Source organism: Ursus maritimus, unplaced genomic scaffold, assembly GCF_017311325.1.
Source record: "Ursus maritimus isolate PB19 unplaced genomic scaffold, ASM1731132v1 scaffold_2, whole genome shotgun sequence".
NCBI lineage: Eukaryota > Metazoa > Chordata > Mammalia > Carnivora > Ursidae > Ursus > Ursus maritimus.
In genome coordinates this window covers 71,855,641-71,882,074 of record NW_024424452.1, presented here as the reverse complement: position 1 = coordinate 71,882,074, position 26,434 = coordinate 71,855,641, and the positions used below count along the sequence as shown (strand labels likewise).

General features: G+C 47.6%; 1 protein-coding gene across 1 annotated transcript in view; it reads left to right on the top strand.

Annotated features, from left to right (window-relative positions):
* Positions 1–26,188, top strand: part of ILDR2 (immunoglobulin like domain containing receptor 2) — a 62,018-nt gene extending 35,830 nt beyond the window's left edge. Inside the window, exons 4-10 of the mRNA XM_040636158.1 lie at positions 550–606; positions 3,323–3,469; positions 4,646–4,822; positions 12,995–13,108; positions 16,909–17,125; positions 18,432–19,119; positions 20,373–26,188. Coding sequence (XP_040492092.1) covers positions 550–606; positions 3,323–3,469; positions 4,646–4,822; positions 12,995–13,108; positions 16,909–17,125; positions 18,432–19,119; positions 20,373–20,408 — 1,436 coding nt within the window. The 3' untranslated portion in view covers positions 20,409–26,188. The remainder of the gene's footprint in view (positions 1–549; positions 607–3,322; positions 3,470–4,645; positions 4,823–12,994; positions 13,109–16,908; positions 17,126–18,431; positions 19,120–20,372) is intronic.
* Positions 26,189–26,434: the final 246 nt, after the last annotated feature.

Here is a 26,434-nt window from a genome sequence, read left to right as displayed (position 1 = left end):
CTAACTTTATCTTTTCCTTGCCTTTGAAAATTTTAATCATTGAAACATCTTTAGGCTATCAATAGACTCACGTAGTGAGGCAGTTCTGGGGTAAAACCGAATACATACTTTTGTTTTGATATGGACATAGGACTGTGTATGGATGTATGAAAATGTAGGTTGTGCGTTTGGATACAGATGGATTTGACTTTCCAATAAAATGTGTGGAGAAGAATGTAGACATGAGTGGAGATGGTGTATGTCAGTCTGCTCAAGCGGGGCTTTTCATCTTTGAAGCAGAGATTTCCTCCTGCTATAAATAGTTGGAGAGAAAGTTCTGTTTCTGCTTCCATCTGGTTTAGGTGCAAAGTTCACTTCGATGGCTGCCAAAGATTGGTGGAGAAGGTTTTTGTCTTGACTGAGCTCAGCCTCTGTGACCTGCCTCTCCCACCACAAAGAGCCTGGGTCCACGGCCCTGTGTAGAGATGGTCCCAACTGAAGCCAACCTTCAAGCTGCATTTTCCTCTGGAGTAACCTCTTTCCTTCTTCTTTTCCTTCCACCTCTTCTAGGCAGGACAGGGCTGCTTGCTGATCTCTTGCCCAGTTTTGCTGTGGAGATTATGCCAGGTATTCCATCATTTAACTCTTTATTTGCTTAATTCGCTGTCACTCCATCTGTCTTGCTTCTGCATTAGTCGCTAATTGCTCCTGTAATTTATTTGCACGTTTGTCTGTATGTTTCTGTGGTCTTTTCCAGGATGAACTAAGGAAAAGACTTCAGACTGTATTTCTTCCGTTACTAGGCCCTAAAAGAATAATGATCATTAGAATAGGCTGCAGTGGGGACCCAGCACTTCAGTGTCAGGCCTTGCAGGCTCTTTGGCAATCTCCATAACCATTCAGTATCTCAACTGTAACTAGACAACTATAAGGATCCCCCAAAGAGTTATTACTTACCTACATTTCCTTATTCCCTAAATTATATGTTACCCATTCATTAGTGTACAATCTTGTTGCTCTGAATTGCCTTTTATAACTTTACCAAAACATTTTTTCAAGCCTTATGAAAGTAATGCACCATCCTCCCTTGAAAGGTTGACATTTACAGATCTACATTGTTTTGTATGCAATTCAGGGGCTTCTTGGGCCCCCTAAGCCCCTGAGATCCATAGACCACATGGCAAGGAAACCCCAAATGCACACCTCTGTCGTTTTATGTAGCTTAAGTTGAATGCACCAGCCCAGACAAGCGAACATCAGTTTGGTGCAGCCCCAGAGTCTGTAATGGAAGGAGGTTCAGAGAGAAACAAGAATGAACTATGGGAAAGAACATATGCAAACTCAGGGAGTAGGAAAGACTATGACTCAGTCTTGGTTTAGAGGGCTTCTGCCAAAGGGTTAAGAGCTGCATAAGAGTTGGGAGCAACACAGAGGTACGAAATATTCTTGGCCATTGGTTTTGACTTTATTCAGGTTTTAAAACATCCAAAGTCTTTACAGTTGAGTTTCACTGATTATTCTTCCATGAATTCTCCTGTTTTGCCATTAGCTGGCCAACCCAAATATGGACATTCTTCATATTGTTGTTGATCCCAAGGACACAAATAGATACCTCTTTGTGATTCCCCCTTATCCGGAGTTCTGTCAGTCTGTACCCATTTGTCCATCACACACACAAACAATGTTACAAAGCATTGCTTCAAACTAGATGTTATATCCCCCAGTCCCAAGAAAGAGTTACTGTAGTTTTCATATCTGGTCCTTGTCCCTTGACTATCCCTCCCTTTTGACTCCCAAGAATCCTTTCATGAATAGCATTCTTTTGCTTCTCCGAGGTAACCTGCCGGTCTTTATCCTTGACTGCCTGACCTTACTTGTAGACACTGAGCCACACCACCCTTCTGTTCCTCAGGGCTCATATCTGTCTCGGGCCACATAATGTTATTGTGTTGTAGCTGAGGACCGGGACAAAGCCCTCAGCTCTCTATTGTCCTCATCAGGAATGCTCTCCAGACCGTTCTCACCAGGCGCAAGACATTCTCATTTCCTCAGTGAAGAGATGGTGGCCTGGTAAATTTGAATGTATTTCAGATGGACGAGTGAGGAGGGACATTGAGGAAACATAAATTGTTTTCTTCCTGAGGAAATTATGTTCTAAACAAAGGTCAGATAATTTTAGCATTAACACAAAACCCTTTATATAACAAAAATATATTCTCAAGCTCCAACTGAATGTCCATTTAATTAAAGGAATATTTAATAACCAAAATTTAAGAAAAACAGTATGTACTTAAAGTGCATCGTAAAGAAATTTTTGGTAGGTGGCCTTCAAACAAAACGAATCACTTTAATCTTTGGACTTTTAAATGAAATCCTGGCTCACTCCAGCCTGTCCCAGGCCTCCAGGGGGAAGCTGGGTCCTCTAGCCAAGTCCTGAAAGCATGACATAAAGTCACTCGACGGTCACAGTCATTTTTATGTAAGCCAAATGGAATTTGTTTCCTTTCTCGAATCTTTTGGATGAGCAAATGAACTAGAATTTGTGTCCGGCCTCTGGTGGAGGTGTGAAAATAGCAGAAGTTGACGAACAGCCAGCAGAGTCGTCAGAGCCCTGCACCATTTTAGCCATGGCTCTGCTGGCTGGCCTGAGCGCGATCAAACCAAGCCACTCCTGGGGCATGAGGACAACATATTCTGTCCCTGAGTCTTTGTCTCTAGTTTCCTCTAGCCATGGTTTGTTCCACAGATAGAAGCAAAGGGCTTTGACCTCAGCCTTGATGCTGAGTGCGGGAAAGGTGTTCCGGGGGTGGTTGGCAGGGAAAGTAGACGAACACATAAGAGACCCGGACCACCTAAATATGTTCTGATTTAGACCATGTGACACAGAGAACTCCTCCTCAGGACTTATATTTTTATAGGTAAGAATAACTTGACCACAAAAGGAACATATTCACCGAACCTGCCACTTCACAGCTCAGCAAGCGAGATTCCTCCTCTCCTCAGCTGGGAGCCTTTCTGCTCTTGTCCCATACTTGTTCTGACACTACAGTTGATATGATAAACCCTTTTGCCAGGAGGGGGCCCTGAAACTCCGCCACCACTTTGTGCTGGTCTTTACATGTGCTCAGTATGACCCCAGGTAACCTTGTTCCCTCTTCTGCATACCCCCGCCATGTCAAGTCTACACTTCTCACTCCCAGAGTTCCTCCTGAGTTGGGGAGCTCTGTGCCCTGTCATGAGATGCTTACTTCCCCAGGTCCCCCCCACCCCACCCACTCCTCTGACAGGAGACAGCGATGAGGTGGGCCACCTCAAGTGTGGGTTTCTCTGTGCGTCCTTCCAGAGTGGGTGTTTGTTGGCCTGGTGATGCTGGGAGTCTTCCTCTTCTTCGTCCTGGTGGGGATCTGCTGGTGCCAGTGCTGCCCGCACAGCTGCTGCTGCTACATCCGCTGCCCGTGTTGTCCAGATTCCTGCTGCTGCCCGCAGGCCTGTGAGTACGGTGACCAGTGGGGAGACGCCGAGCGACCAGAAGAGATGTCACCTCTCCATCAGACAGCTGTGTGCCCTGACTTTCTTCTCCACCTCCTTCCCTTCCACCTTAAAAGTTGGTTGTTCCAGGCTCACTCCTCTGCCAGGAGCCCCTGGCTCCCCGAGATGACCATCCTTGTTTGCCTTCTCACGTGCATGCACTTCTCCATACTTTTTATCCACACCAATCACCCCTGCCTTTGCATTTCTCATTGGCACTCCTGATGAGAGGAAGGGCAGGTTCCAGATGGTCAGGTTGGGGGTAAGGATTTTGCCCTCTCTTCAGGCATTCAGGCTAGAGGAACCCTTCTCTGGTCATGCCTCTCATATGCAGAGAACTCCGCTTTTGACAAGCAGAGTGTGCAAACTACAGCCTTTGCCCACCATCCAGCCACGGATGATTTTTATTTATTTCCGTGACAAAATGGTCCGCCAAGGGGCTCGTCCTCATTTGGGGACTCACAATTGTACCTTAATGGCCGAGCCCGTGCAGCCACTAAGTTGGGCACCCCTGCCAGAAACCAGGTACATCCTGAAGGAGGAAGATACACATGGATCTGTAGTGTCCTTAGGAATAAAGCAGTTTCCAGGAGGAGTCAGGTGATTTGCTCTGCCTCTGAGATCACAGAGCAGAGCCATGTGCCAGCTCATTGCCTGTCCTGCCTCTCTAGAAGAGGTTTAGAATCCTGGAGGTGGCCCAGAGTGGCCTGGTGCTGGGCTTCCTCCAGAGGGACCGAGGCAGCCCACAGACAGTGTGGTTAAGAGTGGGCTGCTGCTGTCACTGGGGAGGTTGCCACGACAGCGCCTAGTACTGCTTAATTACTCGGTTGCCAGGTACTAAACACCGTAATTCCTTATGTCACTGCCTTTTGGTGGAGCTGGAGGAGTCCAAGGGAGTGGGGGAGAGTGGTTCCGATGCATCAGTTCAGGCCTAGGAGAACACACATGCATGCGTGCCTGCATGCACACGTGCATACATGCGCGCACATGCATTCACACGCGTGAGCACGCGTGCGCGCACACGCACAGGCACACATCCAGGAGCTCCCTTAAGCACATCTTCAGGCAGTTTTGGTGTGAGGGTTGTGGAGGGTGGGACGATAATATAATCTCTTTTGCTCTTCATCTCCCTCCACAGTGTATGAAGCAGGGAAAGCAGCAAAGGCCGGGTACCCTCCCTCTGTCTCCGGTGTCCCCGGCCCCTACTCCATCCCCTCTGTCCCCTTGGGAGGAGCCCCCTCATCTGGCGTGCTGATGGACAAGCCGCATCCGCCTCCCCTGGCACCAAGTGACTCCACTGGAGGAAGCCACAGTGGTAAATGTAGTTCCAGACCGCCCTGCCCCATGCTCCTCTCTGGCTTCCACTCCGGTTCCTTACTGATAGGAACCATCCGCGCAGTGACTCTTCTTTGGAAAATGATGATCTCCATTCCAGAAATGGGATCCCTCCAGCTGTATCTGATATCACCTGGAGTGCATGTCAGGCTCTCCAAGGACTACAGGATGTAGCTGTCCCTGCTCTCTTCCCCGGCTCCTCAGTAACTAAAGTGATAAGGAAAAGAGGCAAGGTACCCCTTGAATGTTGATCATCCAGTTCATAAATAGTTATCTCATCCCTATCTAGTGTTCAGGACTGTAATGGGCACTGTGAGGAACACTAAGAAGTATAGGACATGGTTTGCGTACGAAGCAGTATGGCCCAGCCAGGGAGAGAGAATGGATTTTTATTAGGCCCATTAGATCTGCAAAGAGTATGGTGCTGGGAGTTCAAAGGAGAAAGAGCTAGAGCGGTTACAGAGGGTTCAGGGAACAGGTGGATTTGAGCTGGGCCTAGAGGAACACAAAGGAATAGGAGAACAGAGAGGGAGGTGCGGAGCACCCCCCAGGAGGGACACATGGTGGGAGCCTGGAGCTGGAAGAACAGGGTGGGTGTTTGACAGTCTCCAGCTTGGCCAACTGGAAGAAAGTGGAGGGCTTTGGTGGAGCCTCATCCAGATTAGGAAAGGCCCTGAAACCCATCCAGAAGCTCCCAGGGCTTGGTGCGGTAAGTGAGTGGGAACCACAGCAGGAAGGTTCCTGAGTTCTTGGAGAGCTGACATGCTGATAAGGCGAGTGGTAGCGGAAGAGAGTGGGATCAGAGATCCCGAGCTGAGAGGTGATTGAAGCCATTCACGGTCTATGAGAGCATCTGGGCCATGATAGAGGCCGTGGGAATTGAAACGAGTAGGTAAATCCAAGAGATACTTCAAAATAGGACTTTAGGGAATGAAGGAGAGGGGGGGCTTCAGGATGAGCCCAAGTTGTCTAGCAATGCACATGATAGACAGAATAATTGGTAAGGAGAGCTTATTTGGATGGAAATTTTTCATGTTGTTTTAGGGCACAATGAATGCATGGTTATTGGCAAGGGCAGAGGGGTAGAGGGGGTGGAGGGGCATTCAAGTGTAGCTTTCCTGGAGGCATTTGAATGAGATGACAGAGTATAAAGGTTAGACGTGTGTGCAGTATCTTTAGGAGGTGATTTTAAAATTCCTAGGTGTGGATGAGCCAGTAGGGTTGGTAAAACAGACATCTCTCCCCTGGAGGGTATCTGGACTTCTTTCAGTGGGAGCAGGAAAGAGCGTCTTGCCACTGAATGAACTGTCAGTGCTTGACCGTGGAAGGAGTGGATATCCTCCGTGAGTAATGGGTATTTGTGGTTTTTTTCTCCCTGAAACTATTAGTAGAATTCTGACGTCTGAGCCTGGGAATGAGTCACAGACTGAGAAGTAAAAGTTAATGATCAAGGACACACACGGAATTAGAGAGAGAAAGACAATACAGTTCATTTCCCCAAGGATGGAGTGGGCCTGGGGATGTTAATGGAACTTGTCTCATATTTCATTTGCAGCTTTCCCTTTTTCCAGTCTTTTTATCCTTCCTTCCCACCAGAACCCATTACTTTTTTTTTTTAAGACGGATTCTCATAATGAAATTATTCTTATTCATAGGATGACAAATACTTCCTCTCTCCTGATTTCAACCTTTTTCTAGTTCCTGCTTGTTGCAGTTCAATCATTTTGGCCCCATCCTGCCCTACTAACCAACAGCAATTAGAAGTGGCTTGGGGGCACCTGGTGGCTCAGTCGGTTGAGCATCTAACTCTTGATTTCGGCTCAGGTCATGATCTCATGGTGGTGAGATCGAGCCCCACGTTGGGCTCCATGCTCAGTGGCAGAAGTCTGCTTGAGATTCTCTCTCTCCCTCTGCTTCTGCCCCTCCCCCCTGCATGCTGTCTCTGTCTTTCTCTCTCTCAAAATAAATAAATAAATCTTAAAAAAAAAAAAAAAAAGAAGCGGCTTGAAAAATAGGAACATTTATTATTTCACATAGCAAGAAATCCCAAGGAAAGATGGCTCCAGGGTTGGAAATTGATCAATTCAGGTGGCGCCACTGAAGGACTTCATTCTTTACGTCTTTTGTTTGTCCTTCTGGGCCGGTTCCCCTCATGACCCTATGAGGACTGCCATAGTTCCGGGTACTAAATACGTGCAGAGATAGAAAACATATGCTTCTTCCTTGTGCTGCTTTTCTCAAGAGTGAGGAAAACTCTTCCAGAAGCCCCCTCCCCCCAACAGACTTCTCCTTGCAGTTTTATTGACAAGGACTGTGTCTTGTGCCCATTTCTATCCTAGATTGGCTTGAGCTAATCAAGACTCATGTCTTAGGCCAGAACACTATTCATCTTGGAAATGAACAAAATCAGGGTTCTATCAGCAAGGAGAAAGGGAAGGGTGCACAGCTGACGTCGGCCACAGCGAGTGTGGCCCAGGGTGTCATCATCTGGCTCATTGAGTCAGGATGGAATTCTTCATAATCCCCCCAGTGGATACATTTCTGTACTCATGGTCCCATGGCCAGACTCACTGATGGCATTTGGCTCTTTGTCCTTTAAGAAAAAGGTGGTTTAAGCCAATGTTTCATGTAGCTTATTTTTGAAAGAATGTTAGAGGTATTAAGAAATGCTGATTTAAAAGATGTAAAGTTCACCTATTTTATACTTGTATGCTACTTTAATTTTAGGGATTTTAGAGTAATCATCTAGCAACATTTGTACACAATACCCTTTCGAACCCTCTGGGTAGTTGAAAAGGCAAGGTTACCAAATGGGAGAGATGAGAGGCACCCTGATGCCTTCCCCTGTTCTTCGTTTGAGATCTCTGTTCCAACAGAAGAAGACTGTCCCCTCCTGTCCTGCTCTGGATGCAGCCTGTTCATCTTTGTTGAGTATCCATGCTCCACCCAATCGGAAGATTGGCTCTCATCGCCACCAGCCTTTCCTTCTCTAGTGACTCCTTCCTGGCAGCATTCAAACCATGCTTAAATCTCTCCCATTAAAGTATAACAATTTGCAAAACCCTCATAGTCCTCTGATGTTACTTCCCTGTGCATTTTCTCCTCTTCATAGCCAAACTCCTTCAATGTTTTGAATATTTCATGTCTCCATTTCCTCTGCTTTTCACCGGCTTCTCAACTAACTTCCATCTTGCCGTCGCTTTCACTACTCCAAAAACCAGTGCTTGTGAAGATTGCCCTGTTGCTTAATCTAATGGGTACTTCTCACTTCTTACATCCCTTGACTTCTCAAAAGCATTTACCACCTATGCCCCCCTCACCTTTCTTTGCCTTCCTCAACACTTTATTTAGTCATTTTCCCTACCTCTTTTGCTGTTTGCTGGCAATCCTTCCTCTGTACACACCCCAGATGTTGGTGTTCCTGCTTTGTCCAAGGTCTTCTCCCTGGGATATCTTATCTACTCCCATGGCTCAGTCTTCTTCTCCACACTCATCACTCCCAGTCATTATCTCCAACCCCTCCTCTGCTCCTCAGTCCCATATATCAAATTGCCTTCTGGACATCTCACAGGCATTTCAAACTTAAACTCTAGGAAATTGAATTAATCCACTGTTTTTCGACTTCAAACGAACTCCTATATTTCTTATCTCAGTGGATGGCACTGTTGTCCACTCAGCAGCCCAAACCAGAAGCAGGGACCTCATCCTTATCTCTTCCTCACTTCCCACATCTGGTTCATCACCAAGGCCTTCAGATTATATCTCAAAATAACCGGTTTGCTTCCCTCCATCTCTATTGTACTATCCTAGTCCTTGCTACCATCATCTCCATCCTTGATTAATGCAACTATCTCCTTCCTCGGCTTTCCACAGCTCCTCTTGCCTTGCTCTAATTCATTTTCACATCTACCTGGCCCCCACTCATCCTTCTTACAAAAGAATTGAGTAGGCAAGTAGGGTTTTGAAATGTCATTTTCAAAACTAATAAGGATGTGTGTCTATATATATGCCTACTGTATGTATACAGAGAATATGCAAATTTTAAGCATCACTTCTCCCACAACTGAGCTGCTGTCACCCTGGGGGTGGAATCTGGCAGCTGTTCTATCATCCATAAACAGCCTTACTTAGCTCATTAAGATAGGACAGGAAAAACAAGGCTATATATCCATGGGTATCTGCCTTAGAGACTTCTTTTGCAAGTTTTATAAGATAGATTTGGCTGTAAAGGAGAAATTAGCTGAAAAATAGTTAATTTTCAGTGAACTGGATCAAAAGTATCAGCCCAACTACTTTCACAACAATTTTTTAAGTGATAGCTTGGCATCAAAATGAATGTCCCAGTATTCCCTCCACACTAAAGCCAAGTTTGCCAAGGCTGATAAGTTAGAGGAGCTGAAGTAGGAAAAGCTACACCAACCAAAGGACTTCAACCAGACAGAACTTGAAAAAGATAAATCACCCATCCACCCTAAACTGAAACATCTCTGGGAGAAAAAAGTCATTTTCCAAAAAGTGCTGGACTTCGGCCAGTAGTCTAGGACATGTCGTATTAAAATATCACCATACATAAGAGTTCTCTGATCTTCAGACAAATTATGGATTAAAAAAAAAAACACCAAAAAACACAGCACCTTTTACTGGGAGAGTTGCCTAGCTTTTTAGTTATGAAACCAAAGGATGATACCTCTAAAGTCTAAATATCAGTACTTTGCCTCTGTCCTTCTTGGCAAATTAGAGGGATTTAGATTTCTGAAGACATTAGCTGGTGTGACTGAGAAGTCAAGGCTGAAAATATCTATTCTGGCGTAGCTCTGGATAATGCCAGTATTGAAAGGTGAACCTACCGTCTTCATTCGAGGCTGTAAATAGTTACTGTAACTTTTCAGGGACATGATAACCTGTGCGTGCATAATCAAATCTGCCTCATAACGAGGACTATAATTTGTTATAATGACACAGAAAACAATCTAAGCTCTAGTCCAAGTTGCAGTGAACCAAGTTGCTCCTAGTGGCCGCCATGTCTCACCACCAGGAGACAGCTGGTACATTGTTCCAGAAAGCAACAACCCCCCACCTCCACTCTATCTCAGTATGACTGAATGCTTACCTTAATAGTGCTTCACGTATTAAAAACACCTAGATAATGCCATAGCTCAGGTAGAGTAGGCCCCTTCCCTAATGCCTATAAAATGCTAGTTTTCTCCTTTAAAAAATAACCATCAGCAATACCAACAAAACTTGCCTAAGCCTTGCTGCTCCCTCAAGCTACCATTCAAGTCCTCCCCTTCCTGGTCAAAACCCTCCAATAAATCAACCATGTGGCTGCTTCTGTCTTACTTTTAATCCCTTGTGATGTAGTTTCTATTCCTGATTTCTATTCATTCATTCATTCATTCATTCGTTCGTTCATCCATTCATCCATTCATACAAACACACATGTTTTGAGAGTCTACAGTGTGCCAGGCTCTGTGCTAAGTGCTGGGGATGCAGAAATAAACAGAGAGAACTGGTCCTTATCCTCAGGAAGTTTACAGTCTAGAGAGGGAAACTCTACTAAAAATACTATTTCCAAAGAAATCATTAACTTCATAACCATCCCCAGATTGGCACCAGTTCAGCTCAAACAAACATTTATTAAGTGCCTACCAAGCAGTGTCCTGGGCTTTACACTGATCTAGAATAAGGATTCTTTTCCTTCAAGAATCTTTGGGAAGGGGGCACCTAGGTGGCGCAGTCGTCAAGTGTCTGCCTTCTGCTCAGGGCGTGATCCCGGCGTTCTGGGATTGAGCCCTGCATCAGGCTCCTCTGCTGGGAGCCTGCTTCTTCCTCTCCCACTCCCCCTACTTGTGTTCCCTCTCTCGCTGGCTGTCTCTCTGTCAACTTAATAAATAAAATCTTAAAAAAAAAAAAGAATCTTTTGGGAAGATTAGACATTTATAGAAATAATTTGGAACAAATGAGAATATATTGAGGGTCATAATGAAAGTTCAAAGTAAATGATTTATAAGAAAGAAATGAGATGGAGAGAGAGAGGAGAAACAGAACTTTCTAGCTCTGAGAATCAGAGAAAGCTTTTTGGATGTGGTGCCATTTGAGCTGCCCTAATAATTACAAAGGACTCATACTGATTTGGTCTTTGTTGTCTTCTTTAAAAAAATTTTTTTTCTTTATTTATCTTCTCTTCTTTATGAAGAGAAAGGTAGGGAAGTAGTAGTTGCATTTTATAGATGCGAAAACTGGGTCCCTGATAGGTCATCATCTATTTGAGGTCCCTCAACAAACCAACAACAGGCCCAGAAACGCCTGGTTCCCTAGTTCCTAGCCCTGTGTCTCACCCATCAGACATAACTGCCTCAGCACAGACATCGCAGTTCCGTGGGATAATTGCATTTTAATTGAACTGTCTGTACAACTCTGTAAACGCCTCTGCAGAGACGGGAGGGCGTGTAGCTTGATAAATAAAATCATCCGACTAATAATTGCTTCGGCATAAGGATTATGGATCTAACCTCCAGGAGAAGGTGCCACTTAAAAGCGTGTGCCAAGATTCATTAATTTTTTAAAGTAATTCCACAATTTGAGGTGAATATGAGTGGCCCAAAATGTTCTCCTATAGAAAACCAGTGCACCTGCAAATGGGTGTGGGGGGCGTGCTTTCAGTCTTCAGTGCCAGGGCTGTGATCAGAGTGCCGTGCTAGACTGTATTTCCATCTTCCATGTGCATCATTTGTGTGCGGGACTTTGTTCACAGCCAGGGTGACATGACCAGAAAGCAGAAAGCAGGGTCTCCTCTGAGGCACACGTGGTCGGTCATGTGGCTTCTTCATGGTATTTGCCCTACTTTGGGAAGAGTGAATGCTGGGAGTTGGGTTACTTGCTTCCATCCCGTTGTATAGTGCTGACTGGCCAGAAGATAGGGCTGATAGGACCGTGCCTCCGATCGTACCACCCGTGGCACACCTACGAGCATTTCCTGCTCTGGGCTTTCTTGTCTTCCTCTTCTGTCCCTCCTTACCACGTCTGCTTCTGGGCTCCAGAGTGGCTTCAGTCCGATTACGTTGTTCTAGCCCCAGTGCTGCCAGTTATTCTTGAGCAAGTGTATGAAACCTCTCTGAGCCAAAGTTTTCTCAACCATAAATCAAGGCTAAGAGTAACTTCACTAGGGGTTGTGAGGAACGAATGTCCACGTAAAGCATTTAACACAGTACCTGGCACATGTAGAGCGCACGATGAGTCTTGTCTCTTACCATGTGGTTCTGTCCCCGTTCCATTGCGTCCTTGTCTCTCTCTTGTTTCTCCTGTTTGTGAAGATTAAACTTGCCTGTGTCTGATCACCCTTGGGGCTGGTATTGGACTTGACTGATACTAAGTGATGTGGGGCTTAAACAGCCTTTGTTCCTGACAGTATGAGTGATGGGAACGTAGGAGATGGTATTATATCTCTCAAGCTTTAGTTTTGTTTTTTATTAAGCCCCCCAAATAACACCTGCTTGTAACCACGGAGCAGCAGGTTGAATTAATCATGTCTAGAATATGGTATTCCCTCTCCTGAAAGGAAAATGTCAAAGAAATAAAATGGAACCATGATTAGCCACCCAGGTATTTCGCACCTTGTTTGCACTAACGCATCTGATAATCTATCATACTGGCTCCTATGCACCCCCTGCTATGGAATTTTTGCATCATCTCCCGTGAAACTAGAGGCTTTCAGGCCACCTTCGTCAAGGTCCCTGATGTTTGGGTGTCTGTTTTATTTACGTGCTCTCCCACGGAGTGAAGATGCGACCCTCCGATGGTATAGAGGGATGTGTCCTCAGTCTAGAAAATTGTCCTTTTTTTAAGTGTGAGTATGCTTCCCTGAGCTTTAAGTGGAGCTGTAGGAGGTCAGAAAGTAGGAAGCAGAACTTCACAAATGACCCAAAATGTACTGTAATAGAACGTTGTTGTTCGCCTGCTGTTCCTGCATTCCAGGAGCACCCTCCGATAAAAGGCATCTCAGGTATGGTTCCATCAGTATAAATATAGACGATGATCTCTGGCGATTTCAAAAAGCATTGTTATAAGCAGGAACTACGTGTTGTACTTGGTAAAATAAATGGAGGCCCCTTCCTGCTTTCTTCAGCTGCCCTTCCTGTCCTTTTCTCAACAGTTCGCAAAGGTTACCGGATTCAAGCCGACAAAGAGAGAGACTCCATGAAGGTCCTGTACTACGTCGAGAAAGAACTGGCTCAGTTTGATCCAGCCAGAAGGATGAGAGGCAGATGTGAGCATCTTAGTTCTATGTGATCTGTGCATCAGGCAGGATTTTGTGGCTCAAGGGGGTTTGGGGGTTACCAGACTTGGGCAGCCCTGAGCTCTCAGGGCTTAGAACTAGCAGGGGTGTTGGTGAGGTCCTGAAGACAGTAGCCCCGAGTACACGGAAGGGAGAAAAAGGGCTCCTGGTGTGAAAGAGAGCAGTTGCGTACCACCTTGGTTTGTGCTGTTCCTGTCCCTGGGGCCGTGAGCATTGCTGGGGCCAATGCAATCCTGGGGTTGGAAATGTTTTATTCAAAGGGTCTTTCCCTACTACTCTCTTTAAAATATATGCAAAGTCATGGCTAAAGATGTGAGTTTTTTCCCAACATGGAAACCCCTACCGTTGAACCACAGTCCGGCTGCCGACTGGCTACATGGAGGCCTCAGAGAAGTGGAAGAACAAGTCTGCCAAGTGAATCTACAAAAGAGAGGCCTATGTTCCTCTGATAGCCCCAATGGCAGAGATGGGGGGCTGGCAAAGGGGCTGCCCCTCTTGTCAAAAGAACCTTGAAATTACTGAGTTCATAGATGGCAGGGCCACCCAACCTCAACTCACAGCCCTTGGACACGCTGCGGCTGACACAGCTGATTACTGGGGGTGGGTTCCAAACGACCATCGATGATGAGAGGCAGCGCAGGGCAGGGCTGGCACGGACGGGCTCATTATTGGAGGGTGCTGGCAGGCACGGCAGTGAGGTCACTCCATCTCTCTCTTTGAACCCTCCTCGCCTTGGAAGCGAGGAGAGACTTGAGGGAATTGTTGGGGAAACAGTCCCAGACTAGAGGCACTTTATTCAGATTAAGGACAACATATTCCTCCCCGTTTGCAATGCTAAATTCATCCTGTCTGAGCTGCATCCATTGCTGCTTCCTCCCACCACACTGACTATAAAAAGACCATCTCCAGATTGGAATGTCAGGAATGCAGATGTCACCGCATGACAAGCTAGTTGTAATGTGTTGCCATGGAGCCCTGGAAGGGGACAGAGAGAGCCATCAAGGAGAAGGAGCCTGGGGAGGAAAGCTATGAATCTCTCAGCTCAGAGAAAGAGTTAAACATTGAGGTTGAAACTAAAGGATGGATCCTGATTTAGGGGATGTCTCCTGTCTACCTGGATTAAAATGGTCTCCAGGGACTGGCTGGTCATAAGGTAATGGAATCTGAGCATCCAAGGGGACCTTAGCGATGGCTGAGGTCAATCGTCAGTGTACAAATGAGGCAAAAGAGACCCAGAGGGTTGAAGTGACCGGACCAGGATTGGAACCCAGGGCTCTGATTCCCAGTCCTGTGCTCTTCACACAAGAAGTTTTTGAGCAAACTGGATGGTTCCATGGTAGTAGCTGTTTCTGTTCAGAGATCACAGCCTTCTACCTCCTAGGACTTGAGTGTGTTGGAGCAGAAGAGACTGAGGTGGCTGAATCCATCCCCCCCATTTTACAGAGGAGGAAAGGAAGCAGAGAGGGAAAGCACCTGGTGTTGGTACTTCAGGGCCAGAGCAGGGACTGGAACCAGGGTCTCCTGGAGCTTGCAGGTTGACGTTACAGTAATTACGTAGAGATGAAGTAGGAATAGAGTCTGCTTGACTTTGAGTGGCTCTCTTTCTGAAGAGCAGAGTAAACCCTGGCGTGGGTGGTGGCCAAGGGACAGTCTTGAAGATCTCGTTGTAAGATGGATCTCATGGTTTCAGGTTGTGATAAGATTCTGTGAGAACTGGGAATTTCAGGTCCCTGAATTTGCTAGCCAGGAAGATCCTCACTTTCCTTGCCCCTTGTAAGTAGGGGCTTGCTCTTGGGAGATTTTCAGTCCAGAATCCCAGTGCAGTGATCTTGCAGACGACAGCTCCCAGGGCAAATATGTTCCACCTCCTGTTTTTGGAAATAGTTCGTACTGGAACAGAGCCAGGCCAGTTCACTGATACGTCTAAGACGGCTTTCACCCTGCAATGGCGGGGTTGAATAATTGTGACAGTGTTACAGCTTGCAAGGCCTAAAATACTCAATATCTGGCCCTTTACAGGAGAAGGTGGCCCATCCTGTCCTAGAGCTACATTATTAGGTGTTCATGAAGCGGAGATGTCGATGTTTGTGTTCTATGTGGCCGAACCGTGACAGCAGCGTACGACCCAGACAGTCCATCACTATGGATGGTGAAAACTGAGCCCTCATTATGTGGAGAAATGGAAAAGATCCATTATTCCCTGAAGTTTAAGGAAAGTTCTGGGCCAACGATGGGATTTTTCAATAGTTTCACTTGATGCATTTTAAAGTTCTCTTCTGTACTGTTCCCAGGAGATGAGAATTCACTGGGATCATGAGAAAAGGAAGGTTCTAGATTTTATTAATCAGGAGTATCTGCATTATGTTCCTTTCAAATGGGTACTAACTAGTCCATTCTCCTTAGGAGGAGGAAAAGGCTTAACAATTAGGTTATGATTGAAAACCAACTGATTGCATGACCAAAATGAATGGCATTCGCAGTAAGCCCAGACCGGATATAACAGGACAAGGAGGCTGTGTTTATGCAGCAAGGGGAGGGAGGGCAGGCCCTTCCTTTCCTTTGTGGGTGGCAGTGCTCATCCAAGAACTCTTGGGGATAGGGAAGAGAAGTAGGGGGGAACCTGATCTGTGCTGCCCACATCCTATCTTGGCTTACCTTTGACTCAACAGCCAAGCCTTACACCTTGTAAATGTTGATTTTGATAATATTTTGAAGTCCTAACCAAAGAATTTTAGAAAACAAACGGATTTAGTTGCATTACAAATAGATTCACTAGATGTGTTTTTTAAGTAAAATGATATTCAATCCATTTCAAAGTTCTGTAAACAAATGGTTGGGTTTTAGGGTTTTTTGTTTTTTGTTTTTTTTCTTTCTAGACTCAGATTCTCGTTCACAAGTGCTTTTGCAAAATGCTACTTAGGCCACGTTAGGAAATGAGAAAACTGTGACCATTCCCCACCCCCTTCTTTGTAGGAAGAGTACAAGTGGAGGCCAAGAGGCCATAAGTGCAGCCCACCTCTCTTTTCTTCCCATAACTCTACACAGCTGTCCTACCCACCCAGGGCCGCATACACCTGGGATATTCTTTAGGGAGGCAAAGAAGTCTTTGTAGGCCCTGGAAACGGACTTGGTACAAATTGGGAAGGGTAGTCCACGTTCCTGGATGAGCATCCAGAAGGGAGATGATTGGGTACTAGGTGTGCAATCCCCTTGACCCTGTGGACCGTGCTCTATGGTGAAGCACACAACTGAAGGAGGCTGGAATGGGGTTCCTCTAAAGCACGGGGCTGTACTGGTTCTGACGGCCCATCTTGGGACTCGGCCAACAGTAAGGCAGATTTTGTGAACTGTGGCTTCTCTCTCTTTTTGGCCCTTTTGGCTCAACATGCCTGGGATTATCATAGCTTTCAAAGAATTATACAAGAAGAAGAAAAACATTGGAACAAGGATGCTGATGCCCCAGGAGGAAACCAGCTGCAAAGAGCCCAACTTCTGGGAAACGTGCGTTAGGTGGACAATAACAATTGTTTTCCTTTTCTAAGAACAAAGCATGTAGGAAATCTTCCTCTCTATAAGCAAGTGGGCTTCTGGAGGGAGCCAGTTTCCGCTGAACTAAGAACACAAACACCCTTAGTTCAGGTCTACAACCAAACCTGAACAGGACTGAAGCCTTCGGGAGGGAGCTTCCCCAGAACCTTGGTCTCAGCCCCTAACAGAGTTCCCACCCTAATGTGTAGAAAGTTCTGACATGCCTGGTTTTGTCCCTGCAGATAACAACACCATCTCTGAACTCAGCTCCCTGCATGAGGAGGACAGCAATTTCCGCCAGGCCTACCACCAGATGAGAAGCAAGCAGTTCCCTGTGTCGGGGGACTTGGAGAGCAATCCTGACTACTGGTCAGGTGTCATGGGAGGCAGCAGTGGGGCGAGCCGGGGGCCCTCAGCCATGGAGTACAACAAGGAAGATCGGGAGAGCTATAGGTACAGGTGAACGTGGCCGAGCCAGGGCTGCCGCTCAGGGTCTGAGGGCAAAGGGGCTGGAACTGGAAGGCAGAGTGGCTCTGAGGCTGTGCTTTTCTCATAGCATCTCTGTCTCCCAGTCTAGGGTGTCCTCTGCCACACCTCTCCTGGGACTGTTGAACATCCCCTTCTCATATTTTTTAGGCAAGGGAACACTTGTGACACCATGTGTAGTGATAGTCATTCAAGTCCCTTTGAAATGGGTACTCTATGCTCCTTAATGAATGTGATTAACATTTCCTTGCCCTTCTCATAACAGTTTATGCTATAACCTTTAAAAATTCCCATCATCATCTCCCTCATTTTTAAAAAGATTTATTTATTTATTTATTAGAGAGAGAGCGAGAGAGAGCAAGTTGGGGGGAAGGGGCAGAGGAAAAGACTCTTCAGGCAGACTCCCAGAATCAGCTTGTTCTCACAACCCATGAGATCTTGACCTGAGCCAAAACAAGAGGCAGATGCTTCACCAATTGAGCCACTCCGGGGCCCCTCCATCATTTTTGATCATTGTTATGGGAAAGGTTAAATGCCAAACATGTTATACTGTTGTATTTGATTCTCATAACTCTGAAAGGTAGGTACTGTTAATGTCCCCATTTTAAGCTGGGGAAACTGAAATGTACCGAGGTTACCTGGAGTCACCTGGTCAGTGGTGGGGGAGGCCGAGGTGTGCACCCTGTTTTGTATAGCTGCTTCCCACTGAATAGCAGTCACCACCCACCTGACCTTTATCTTGAAGGACAATAGACGTTGTCTTTCAGTTAGACTTACCAAATGCAGGTAATTTGCAGAGCTAACTTGGCCGTGGGCTCTCAGGGAGGAAAAGCCTTCTCTGTATATCACCAAATATCACAGGGTATCTATCCTCGGTATCGCAAGCCACACCACCCACGCTGGCTTCGAGGGTGTGAGAAGTGAGACGTGCACTTGTCAACCAGAAGTCGCATAATAATGATCAGAAGGCCCCACCGTGTGCTTCAGCACCATATAAATCACCAAGTATTTTTAGCCACACAACTCCATTTTTGATGCTTAGCACAAATTCAGATCGGCACGGTAGCCCTCACTTTACTGTTTGCAAGTCCCAGGCGCCAGGGGTGTCCAAGGCTGTTGGGCCAGCCAGGAGCACGTGGGCGCCCTTGCGTCCCCCCAAGGCTCCCTGCCTGCCCTCCCCCCCACACACACACACACAACCTCGGGCCTGGCAGAGGCGCCGACCTTGGGTACGGGCCGGGCCCCGCTAACCGCCACCCTCCTTGCCCTCTGCCCGCAGCCAGCAGCGCTCCAAGTCCGAGATGCTGTCCCGGAAGAACTTCGCCGCCGGCATGCCCGCCGTCTCCATGGACGAACTGGCCGCTTTCGCCGACTCCTATGGTGCGCGCTCCCGCCGGGCCGATGGCGACAGCCACGAGGCGCGGGGCGGGGGCCGCTTCGAGCGCTCGGATGCGCGCGCGCTCGCGGGCTTCTACCAGGACGGCTCGCCGGACGAGTACTACGGCCCGCGGAGCCGCAGCCGGGAGCCCCTGGGCGACGCGGGCCGCGCCTGGGCCGCCAGCCCCCCGCGCCGGCGGCCCGACGACGCGCCCCTGCCGCGCCTGGTGAGCCGGACGCCGGGCACCGCCCCCAAGTACGAGCACGGGCCCCGAGCAGGCGGCCTGGAGCGCCAGGCGCGGCCCGAAGGCGCCAGCCGCGGGGGCAGCCTGGAGACGCCGTCGCGCCTGAGCGCGCAGCTCGGCCGCCGCAGCGCCTCCTACTACGCCTGGTCGCCGCCCTCTACGTACAAGGCGGCCTCGCCGCCGGACGACGACGACGACGAGGACGACGACGACTCTGCGGACGACGACGCGCTGCCGCCCTACAGCGAGCGCGAGCTGAGCCGGGGCCCGTCCTACCGCGGCCGCGACCTGCCCTACCACAGCAACTCGGAGAAGAAGCGCAAGAAGGAGCCCGCCAAGAAAACCGTGAGGCCCAGCCTGGTGCCTCTCGCGGTGGGGGCCCGTCGGGGGGTGGCAGGGGCGGGAGCGGCGGGGAGGGAGGGCGCAGCGGATGCTGGGCTCCTGTGTGCCGGCCGCGCCCTGCCCGGCACCAGGTGGAGTCGCTAAGCCTGGGGCCCCAGGAGACTCGCTAAACGCAGAAATAGCAGGTGCGTAGATGGAGAGTCTGGGATCCTTAAGACCAGCTTCGAGAAGCCTCAGGGATTCGAGGCATCATTACCGCCATATGCGTTTAGGTGGACGTCTGAGATCTGTTTGCGGAATGTTCTCTGCATGCCTATAGGCGCATTCCTCCCCATCTCCCACCTCTTCTGGGGAGGGTTTATAGCTTGCAGAAAATTCCCGAAGCGTTCACATCCCAGAGAAGGTTAGTGGCTCCAGCTATTTTTGAAGGACAGCTCACTTCTTTCCTCCTTTGACATTTTGTTGAATGTAAGCTATAAACGGTGCTCTGTGTATGTGAGGGAAAACCTTTGGTCCCTGCCCAGTTAATTGTCTCTTTTGAATTGGCCTTACGGAGGTTTTATTGCTTTCTCTATAAATGCCAGGAGCAGCCCAGTCCATCCCTCAGCCCCCAGATTCGAGCTCTGGACCTCAGAGAAATGCTGGGGGACCAGTCACAGATGTCCGCTCCCCGCTGCCGAAGTGTCTCTGCCCCCTGTGCTCTGCAGGCCACTCTGCAAGCCCAAGTGCTTATGCGCCCTCCTCAGTTACCCTGCCTCTTCCACCATTTTGTTTTTCACAATTCAAGGCGGACGTTTTCTTTAGCGTGTAATATGGGGAGAGAATATGAGTGGAAAAAAGTTTTGACAGGATTATTAACCCCTCCAAAACAATTAAGTATCTTTTGTTGTTCTCCAAAGAGAACAGTGAGACGACCCATGAGGTACCATGAGCAGGGAGTGAACTTTCAGGTGACGTCGGGTTTGTGGTGTGTCCTCCACACCGGCTGTTGTGGAGCTGTGAACATTGTAGTTGGCCCTGGAGGGTTGGGAAGTCATTCTGTGGCCATAGAACTAAGTTCTATCAGACATATGTTGGCTTCAGCACCAACGTAGGCTTAGGAGCCATAAGCACAAGCCTATTGAGATGCCCTGAGTCAGGGTGGGCAAGAGTATGAACAGTTTGTGGACTCTGCCCAGGGAACCATCGGTTATGTTGTGTTGGGTTTCTTTAACCATCATGTGATTTAACGTTGTGCTCTTTCTGCACTTTTCCAGAGTGACTTTCCAACCAGGATGTCCCTTGTGGTCTGATGTTTGTTTGGAAGACACCTCTCTGGGCGACTAGAAATCAGAAGCAGACTACTGGGACAAGACACAAATCCAAGAGCCAGCAGGCCCCAGGACCTTCCCTGGCCACCACCTTGGAAGATTTGCTGATCTCTGCTTTGGCAAGGGATGGGGGGCAGCCTTTAAGGGAGGCTGATTCCAAACCTCAGCACACATCTAACTAGTCTGGGAAACTTCAGAAGATGACTGCGTGTGAGAACGTTCCCACACATGGAGTGTCTCACCCCCTGAGTTCATATCCTGCCTGATGTTCTTCCTTAGCTGAACCAGGATTCCTTTTCCAATTCTGAAAGGGAATTAGCTCTTGACTGCTAATCTCTAGAAAATGCCTCTGCCTACAGTATGTTCTTCTGTGCCTCCTGTGTTGTGCTTAGAGACAGGAAAACTTGTTACTACTATTAGAAGAAGGCCTTGGACCGACAACAGAAGATAGCTTTAGGCAAAATATACCTTTTATCCCCATCTCCTCCCAGTCACCAGTCAATGACTGTTGTGACACTAAAATCAGAGGGCTTTTGGTGAGCTCAGTGACAGTGACCTGCTGGACTATCACAGAAACAATTTCAATTTGCTGTTTTGAATGACAGTTCTTGAGTGGCTGGGACAAGACAAAAGAGAGTACACCTTTGCGAAAAGCTATGTCAGCAGTATTTCTTTTTCCATTCCGAGAACTTCAACTGCTTTTCCTCTTTCTGCTGTGCACAGTGACATCTGAGTCTTGGACATTAAGGGCTCTCCTCCTCCTCCCTTCTCCTGGACTTTCCACAGGTTGGTGCCACCCACAGAGCCCCACTTCCCTCTGCACTCTGATTAAAATGTCATCAGGTGCCTTTTGATAAATGCTGAAAATACACACATGAAAGAAAAAAGGAAGGAAAAAAAAGGAGAAAGCAGCATTTTATTTTATTTACATTTTATTTATGTAAAATAGAGAAGAATGAAAAAGAATTTAAGAGGAAAGAATAGGTGATCTCATCGTATTTCGAATGTGGGCCATTTCCCCCACAAACTCCGCTCAGTCTTCTCTGGTTTTTTACTTCATTTGCTGTGAGTCGTTTCTGCCATCCCAGCTCTGTTACTCCAGGACACCAGAGACACGTGGAGCACGCACCTCTTCCCTCACCAGGCTGCTGTTCTGGATGCTGTGGGAAATGAGTGATACTGTTCTCTCAGGAAGGAGCACTTCCTGTTCCCACCCTTGCCTGAGTGATAGGTTTTGCCCAAATCCCAAAGCTAGCTATCTCCAGATTTTGTAATTTGTACAGATTGCAAAAAATGGCCACAATTTCCTCCCTTCTCATCAAGAAATGCAGTCTGTTTCGCCACCCCTCGAATCTGGGATTGGCCATGTGATTTGATTTGGCCAGTGGCCCAAAACAAACGTAACACAAGCAGAGACTTGAAAAATTCTTGTGCATGGGGCCTGTCTTCTCTTGCTGTTCTTGGGAACCTTGAATTGCCCCCTGGGTGAACAAGCCTGGGCTATCGTGCTGCATGACGAGAAACAAAGGCCCAGTAGCCCTTCCATCCCGTCTGACAGCCTAGCAAGTCTCAGGAGATTGCAAACACGTGTGTGAGCAGCCAAGCCGGACAGAAGGACCGCCTCGCTGAGCCCAGCCCAAATTCATTCCTACTCAAGGCCTGAGAAGTTGGTGCAGCCTTTAAATGTTCGTTTCTCTTCAAGGACAAACGGACTGTTTCTCCTTGTCTGGATGTTCACCCCTTAGTCCCCAACTCCATCTAACCTTAGGTGTCTCACAATCTCCATTTTCTTTGGCAAACATTTGCCAAAGCTTTTCACCCTGTACCATTATGGTGGGACCCATGGTTCCAGCAAAAGTCACTGGAGGACAGTGATGCTTGGCCTCCCAGCAGTGGTCAATTTTCTACCCTTGAGTCCATGGGCAACCTATGAAGGTTTCTTCTTCAACATCTTCTTGGTCTTCTCCAGAGCATCCTGACCGGAGCTGGGCCCTCGTCCCAGAGCACCATTCTGCTGGTATCCATTTACTTCGTGGCATTTCCAAAACAGTCCTACATGTGCGATGAAATATAGAAGTGGCTGGTGAGGGTCAGAAGGATGAGTTGCTACCGTTGCTTGGATGAGACTTGGCCTATCAAAGAACTTTGCCATGGCTTTGGCCTGTCCGAGAGGAACCAGGGACAGTTCAGCCCAGTGCTGGCACTTCCAAGGGCAGGAAGGCACAAGCCATACCCCTGGTGCTGAATTTTAGACTCACTGGTGTCCCTGGCCTCTGAGAGCCTAGGTCTAGTCTGTTTGGGCCCCAATTCAGATGGAAAGGATGATTAAACATCATCATTTCTTAGTCACCAGCTTTGGATTTCAACTTGCTCAGGCAATTCTGGAGAATATTGGGTAGCTGTAGAAGCTATTATCTCATCATACTGAGCACTGTGTCAGGCTTCTCTCCACCAAAGAGCCCCATAGCACCAGCTGCAGAGACCAGACATAATTGCTTTCGTTAGCCGAGGGCATGTAGGATTTTGGAGAAAGTTAGGGGAGTCATGGGAAAGAATTATTAAAATTGGAAACCTGCAATTCCAAAGACAACAAAACTATAGACAGACAATACAATAAAAAAAACATGAAGACAGCAGGCTCCTGAAATAACCTGGGGAGATGGGACCAGGTTGTCCCCTGTAGGGCTGCATAAATCACTGAAACTTCCAGAGAGAGAGAACACTGTTGTTTTGGGGGATGTGGTTAGAGACAAGACTGGCTAGACAAGTAAAGGCAAAGCTGGCCATCCTCGGCACCCCGGCTTTTCCCAGTGGGTCCTTTTGTTTCTTCCCTGGATAGTGTTTCCCACATGGGAGAACTTACACATACTAGCTTCCTTCCTAGGTTTTATTGGGGTACAAATAAGTCTCGTGTAAGACATGATCTCTGTCCATTGGGACACTGCAATAGAATAGGGGAAAGAAGACATGCCCAAGAAAGAAGTAGGAGACTGTACGCATACAATGTGAAATATTGCTATGGATAAATTACAACAAACCCAGAGAATTAAAGTTTTTAAATTTAAATGGGTATATTTTGATATTTAAATGTTGTGTGTGTTTGTCCATCCATTGTATTCAAAGATAAGCTCCGTGTTCTGAAAAGCCAGTATTAAAAAATCTGATTGGAAGAGGTGAATTAGGGTGGGGAGGGGTACAAGGCAGAGGGCCCAGCAGAATGATGCTGGAGCTCTTCTGTGCCTGTGAGTCACAGCTGAGTCAGGGATGTGTTGGATAAGGGGGTATGGATGCAGGGAGCAAGAGGTATCCCCTAGAACAGCTTCTTCAGCCCGTGCGTAGATTCGCTAGGAAGCTGGGGACATTCGCCCTGGGCCCGATGCGACGTGTTGGCTGTTCCCGCCCAAGCGTGCTCATAGGCGAGATCTGTGTCTGCTCGGCCGGGGACTCAGTTCTGCAGCCGGGAGTGTTGCTGGCGCCAATGCAGAGAAAGTCTGGCAGAGAGAACGGGCCTCTCATCTCCTTTCACGTGATCCTCACGCTGCACCTGGCACAGGCCTGGGGGCGGGAAGGGGCTGCCACTCTAGCCCGAGGCACTCCATGCTGGAAACAGCCACATCCGCGAAGTATTTCTAACTGCTCTGACAGACATCGCCATCGGCAGTCTTTGAGAGAGGCTAAAGTCGCAGATACCGTTGCAGTCCAGCCCCCCTTTTCTTTATAGATGGAGAAATAAACCATCATTGCCATTGGTGAAATTACAAATCTAATCAGGCCTTGAGATCCCAAGCCTGTAAGTCTTTTCTGCAGGATCAGTGTTTCCCCAAATTGCCTAAGCATACAAATTATGGGATTGCTGTTAAAAAATATCTTGTGGGGCCCCATCTTGGAGATTGATTGGGTGGGTCTGGAGTGAGTATGTGTTTTTTTAACGTGTATTTCAGAAGAGTCCTGTGATCGGATGTGTTTGGGAAATGCTGGGCTAGATCATACCTGTGATGTACGCCGAACAGTTGGTCCTGAAGCTTCCTTGGGCTTTGAGGATGTCTTCAGACGTCCTCTTCCCTTGGGGATGGCAGCGCTGGAGCACCCAGCAGTCTGGCTGTGACGGTGGTGACTGGCTCGCCGGGGTCCAGAGGTAGGAGAGCTGTGTGAGGCAGAGAGAAAGGAAAACTAGGAACACTCCTTGAGAGCTGGTTCTAGATGTTTCTAATCCTAGAATAATGATCTATTGTGACAATCTCAGAGCTGACAACAGGAATTACAGGTAATTTTCTCATTCCCTTGATGTCATTCTGAGCAAAACTTAGATCATGAATAGAAAGAAAAGACACCATCAGGGAAATTGCGAATCATTTTTTGAAGCATTCAGATTATCCGCCTAGCTGGCCAACTCCCAGTTCCACCTTCAGACCCAGAGTGGGCTGGGAAAGAATAATAAAATCTACGCTATATACCCTTCCAACATCAGATTTAGATGCTGCCAGGATCTTGCTAGAGTTTAAAAGTGATTTATAGGATGCAGAGATCCAAATTCACCAAAATAGAGCCCCAGGTACTTAAAGTCCTGGAGGAAAAAAGTGCCTAGTTTTTTTTTTTCTCGCTAGGATCCTACCTCCTAGTCACCTGGGAAGCTGATCCATGGAGCTTTAAGTAAGGGGCTTTTCCTATCAGAGTGGAACAGAGAGAATGTTGAGCTGCTTCAAGCAGCATCCTGAGTTTTGGCGCTGCCCGAGGGTGATAAGTTTAATACTAAGAGTATTTGTGTTATTTTTATGGTGTATTACTGTTTGCAGAGCACTTTCACAGGCATTATAGCCTTCGGTCCTCCCAACACCCTCCTGCGACAGACGCAAGGTGGGTGTCGTGGCCTCCTCATCAAACAGAAGGTAAAGCTGAGGTCGAGAAAAGCTAAGTGATTTGCCTATAGTCCAAAGGCCCTCTGTGTGTCCAGGGTTCTTCGCAGATAATTCATGCAACACCCACAGGACGGGTACCTGGCTGATTGCAGCTTGTGCAAAGAGCCCTGGACCCCGTGCTCACCCACATGCCACCGGTGGGACGAGGCTGCAAAGCTGGGCAGTCAGGGCTGCTTCATGCTGCCCGCTCCTCAAATGTGGCTCTGCATGGGAGCCAGCCTCCCTCGAGGGGCGGCTCCTTTTTCACTAGCTGTGCTGCGAGGGGAAAAGGCTTTGACAAAAATATGCTTCACAGTCCTTCTTGAAGAGGAATTTCTGAGCCAAACTACAAATTCAGCTAGACTCAGAATTCCAGGGTTTAGGGGCAACCCGCTTGGAAGTGAACTATCTGGCGTCTTTCCTGCACTTGGGGGACTTTAGAGAAGGGCTAGATGCAGAAGGAAGTGGCACAGCTGTGTAGTTAGAATTTCGTTGGAGCTTCTTGCTGGGGCTGAACCCAAGCACACGTGGCCCGACCCATCTCTTCTGGGAAAGCAGAAAGATACAAATAACTTCGCTCTTACCTTGGCTTTAAGGAAAAGCCACTTTATTGACAAAGGTATGAGACATTATCCAACGGGAATTCTCCTTTTGGGAATATACAAGAGGGGACTAGAAGGAACAATAAGACCAAGGGGTCAGAAATCTGTTTCGTGAGAGTCACCTGCCCAGTTACTCTGTGCCTTGTCTGTGGCATCGAAACGAAAATGTTCTATCACTCTTGCCCATGATTTTTTTTTTCAGTGTCAAACATAGAAAGTGAATTTGCTTGTAATGTTTTAATCTAAATAAAGTATTTCACCTACATTTGTTATCAAGAACTCATAATTAATACAACTGTTTTTAATCATGATCTGACATTAAATGACCTCAGGGGGAAAAAAATCACATGATCCTGATTGTTTTGAGTACTGTAATAGAGGGTTAAACACCGTGGATTGTAGGGGAGGCAAGTGCTAAAAGAGCATAAGTGTGTTTTCACAGTTTCATGAGCTGTGGCCTGGATCGATCTTGTTGCCACTCTCACTGCTCTCCACAGACTAAGATTCAGGA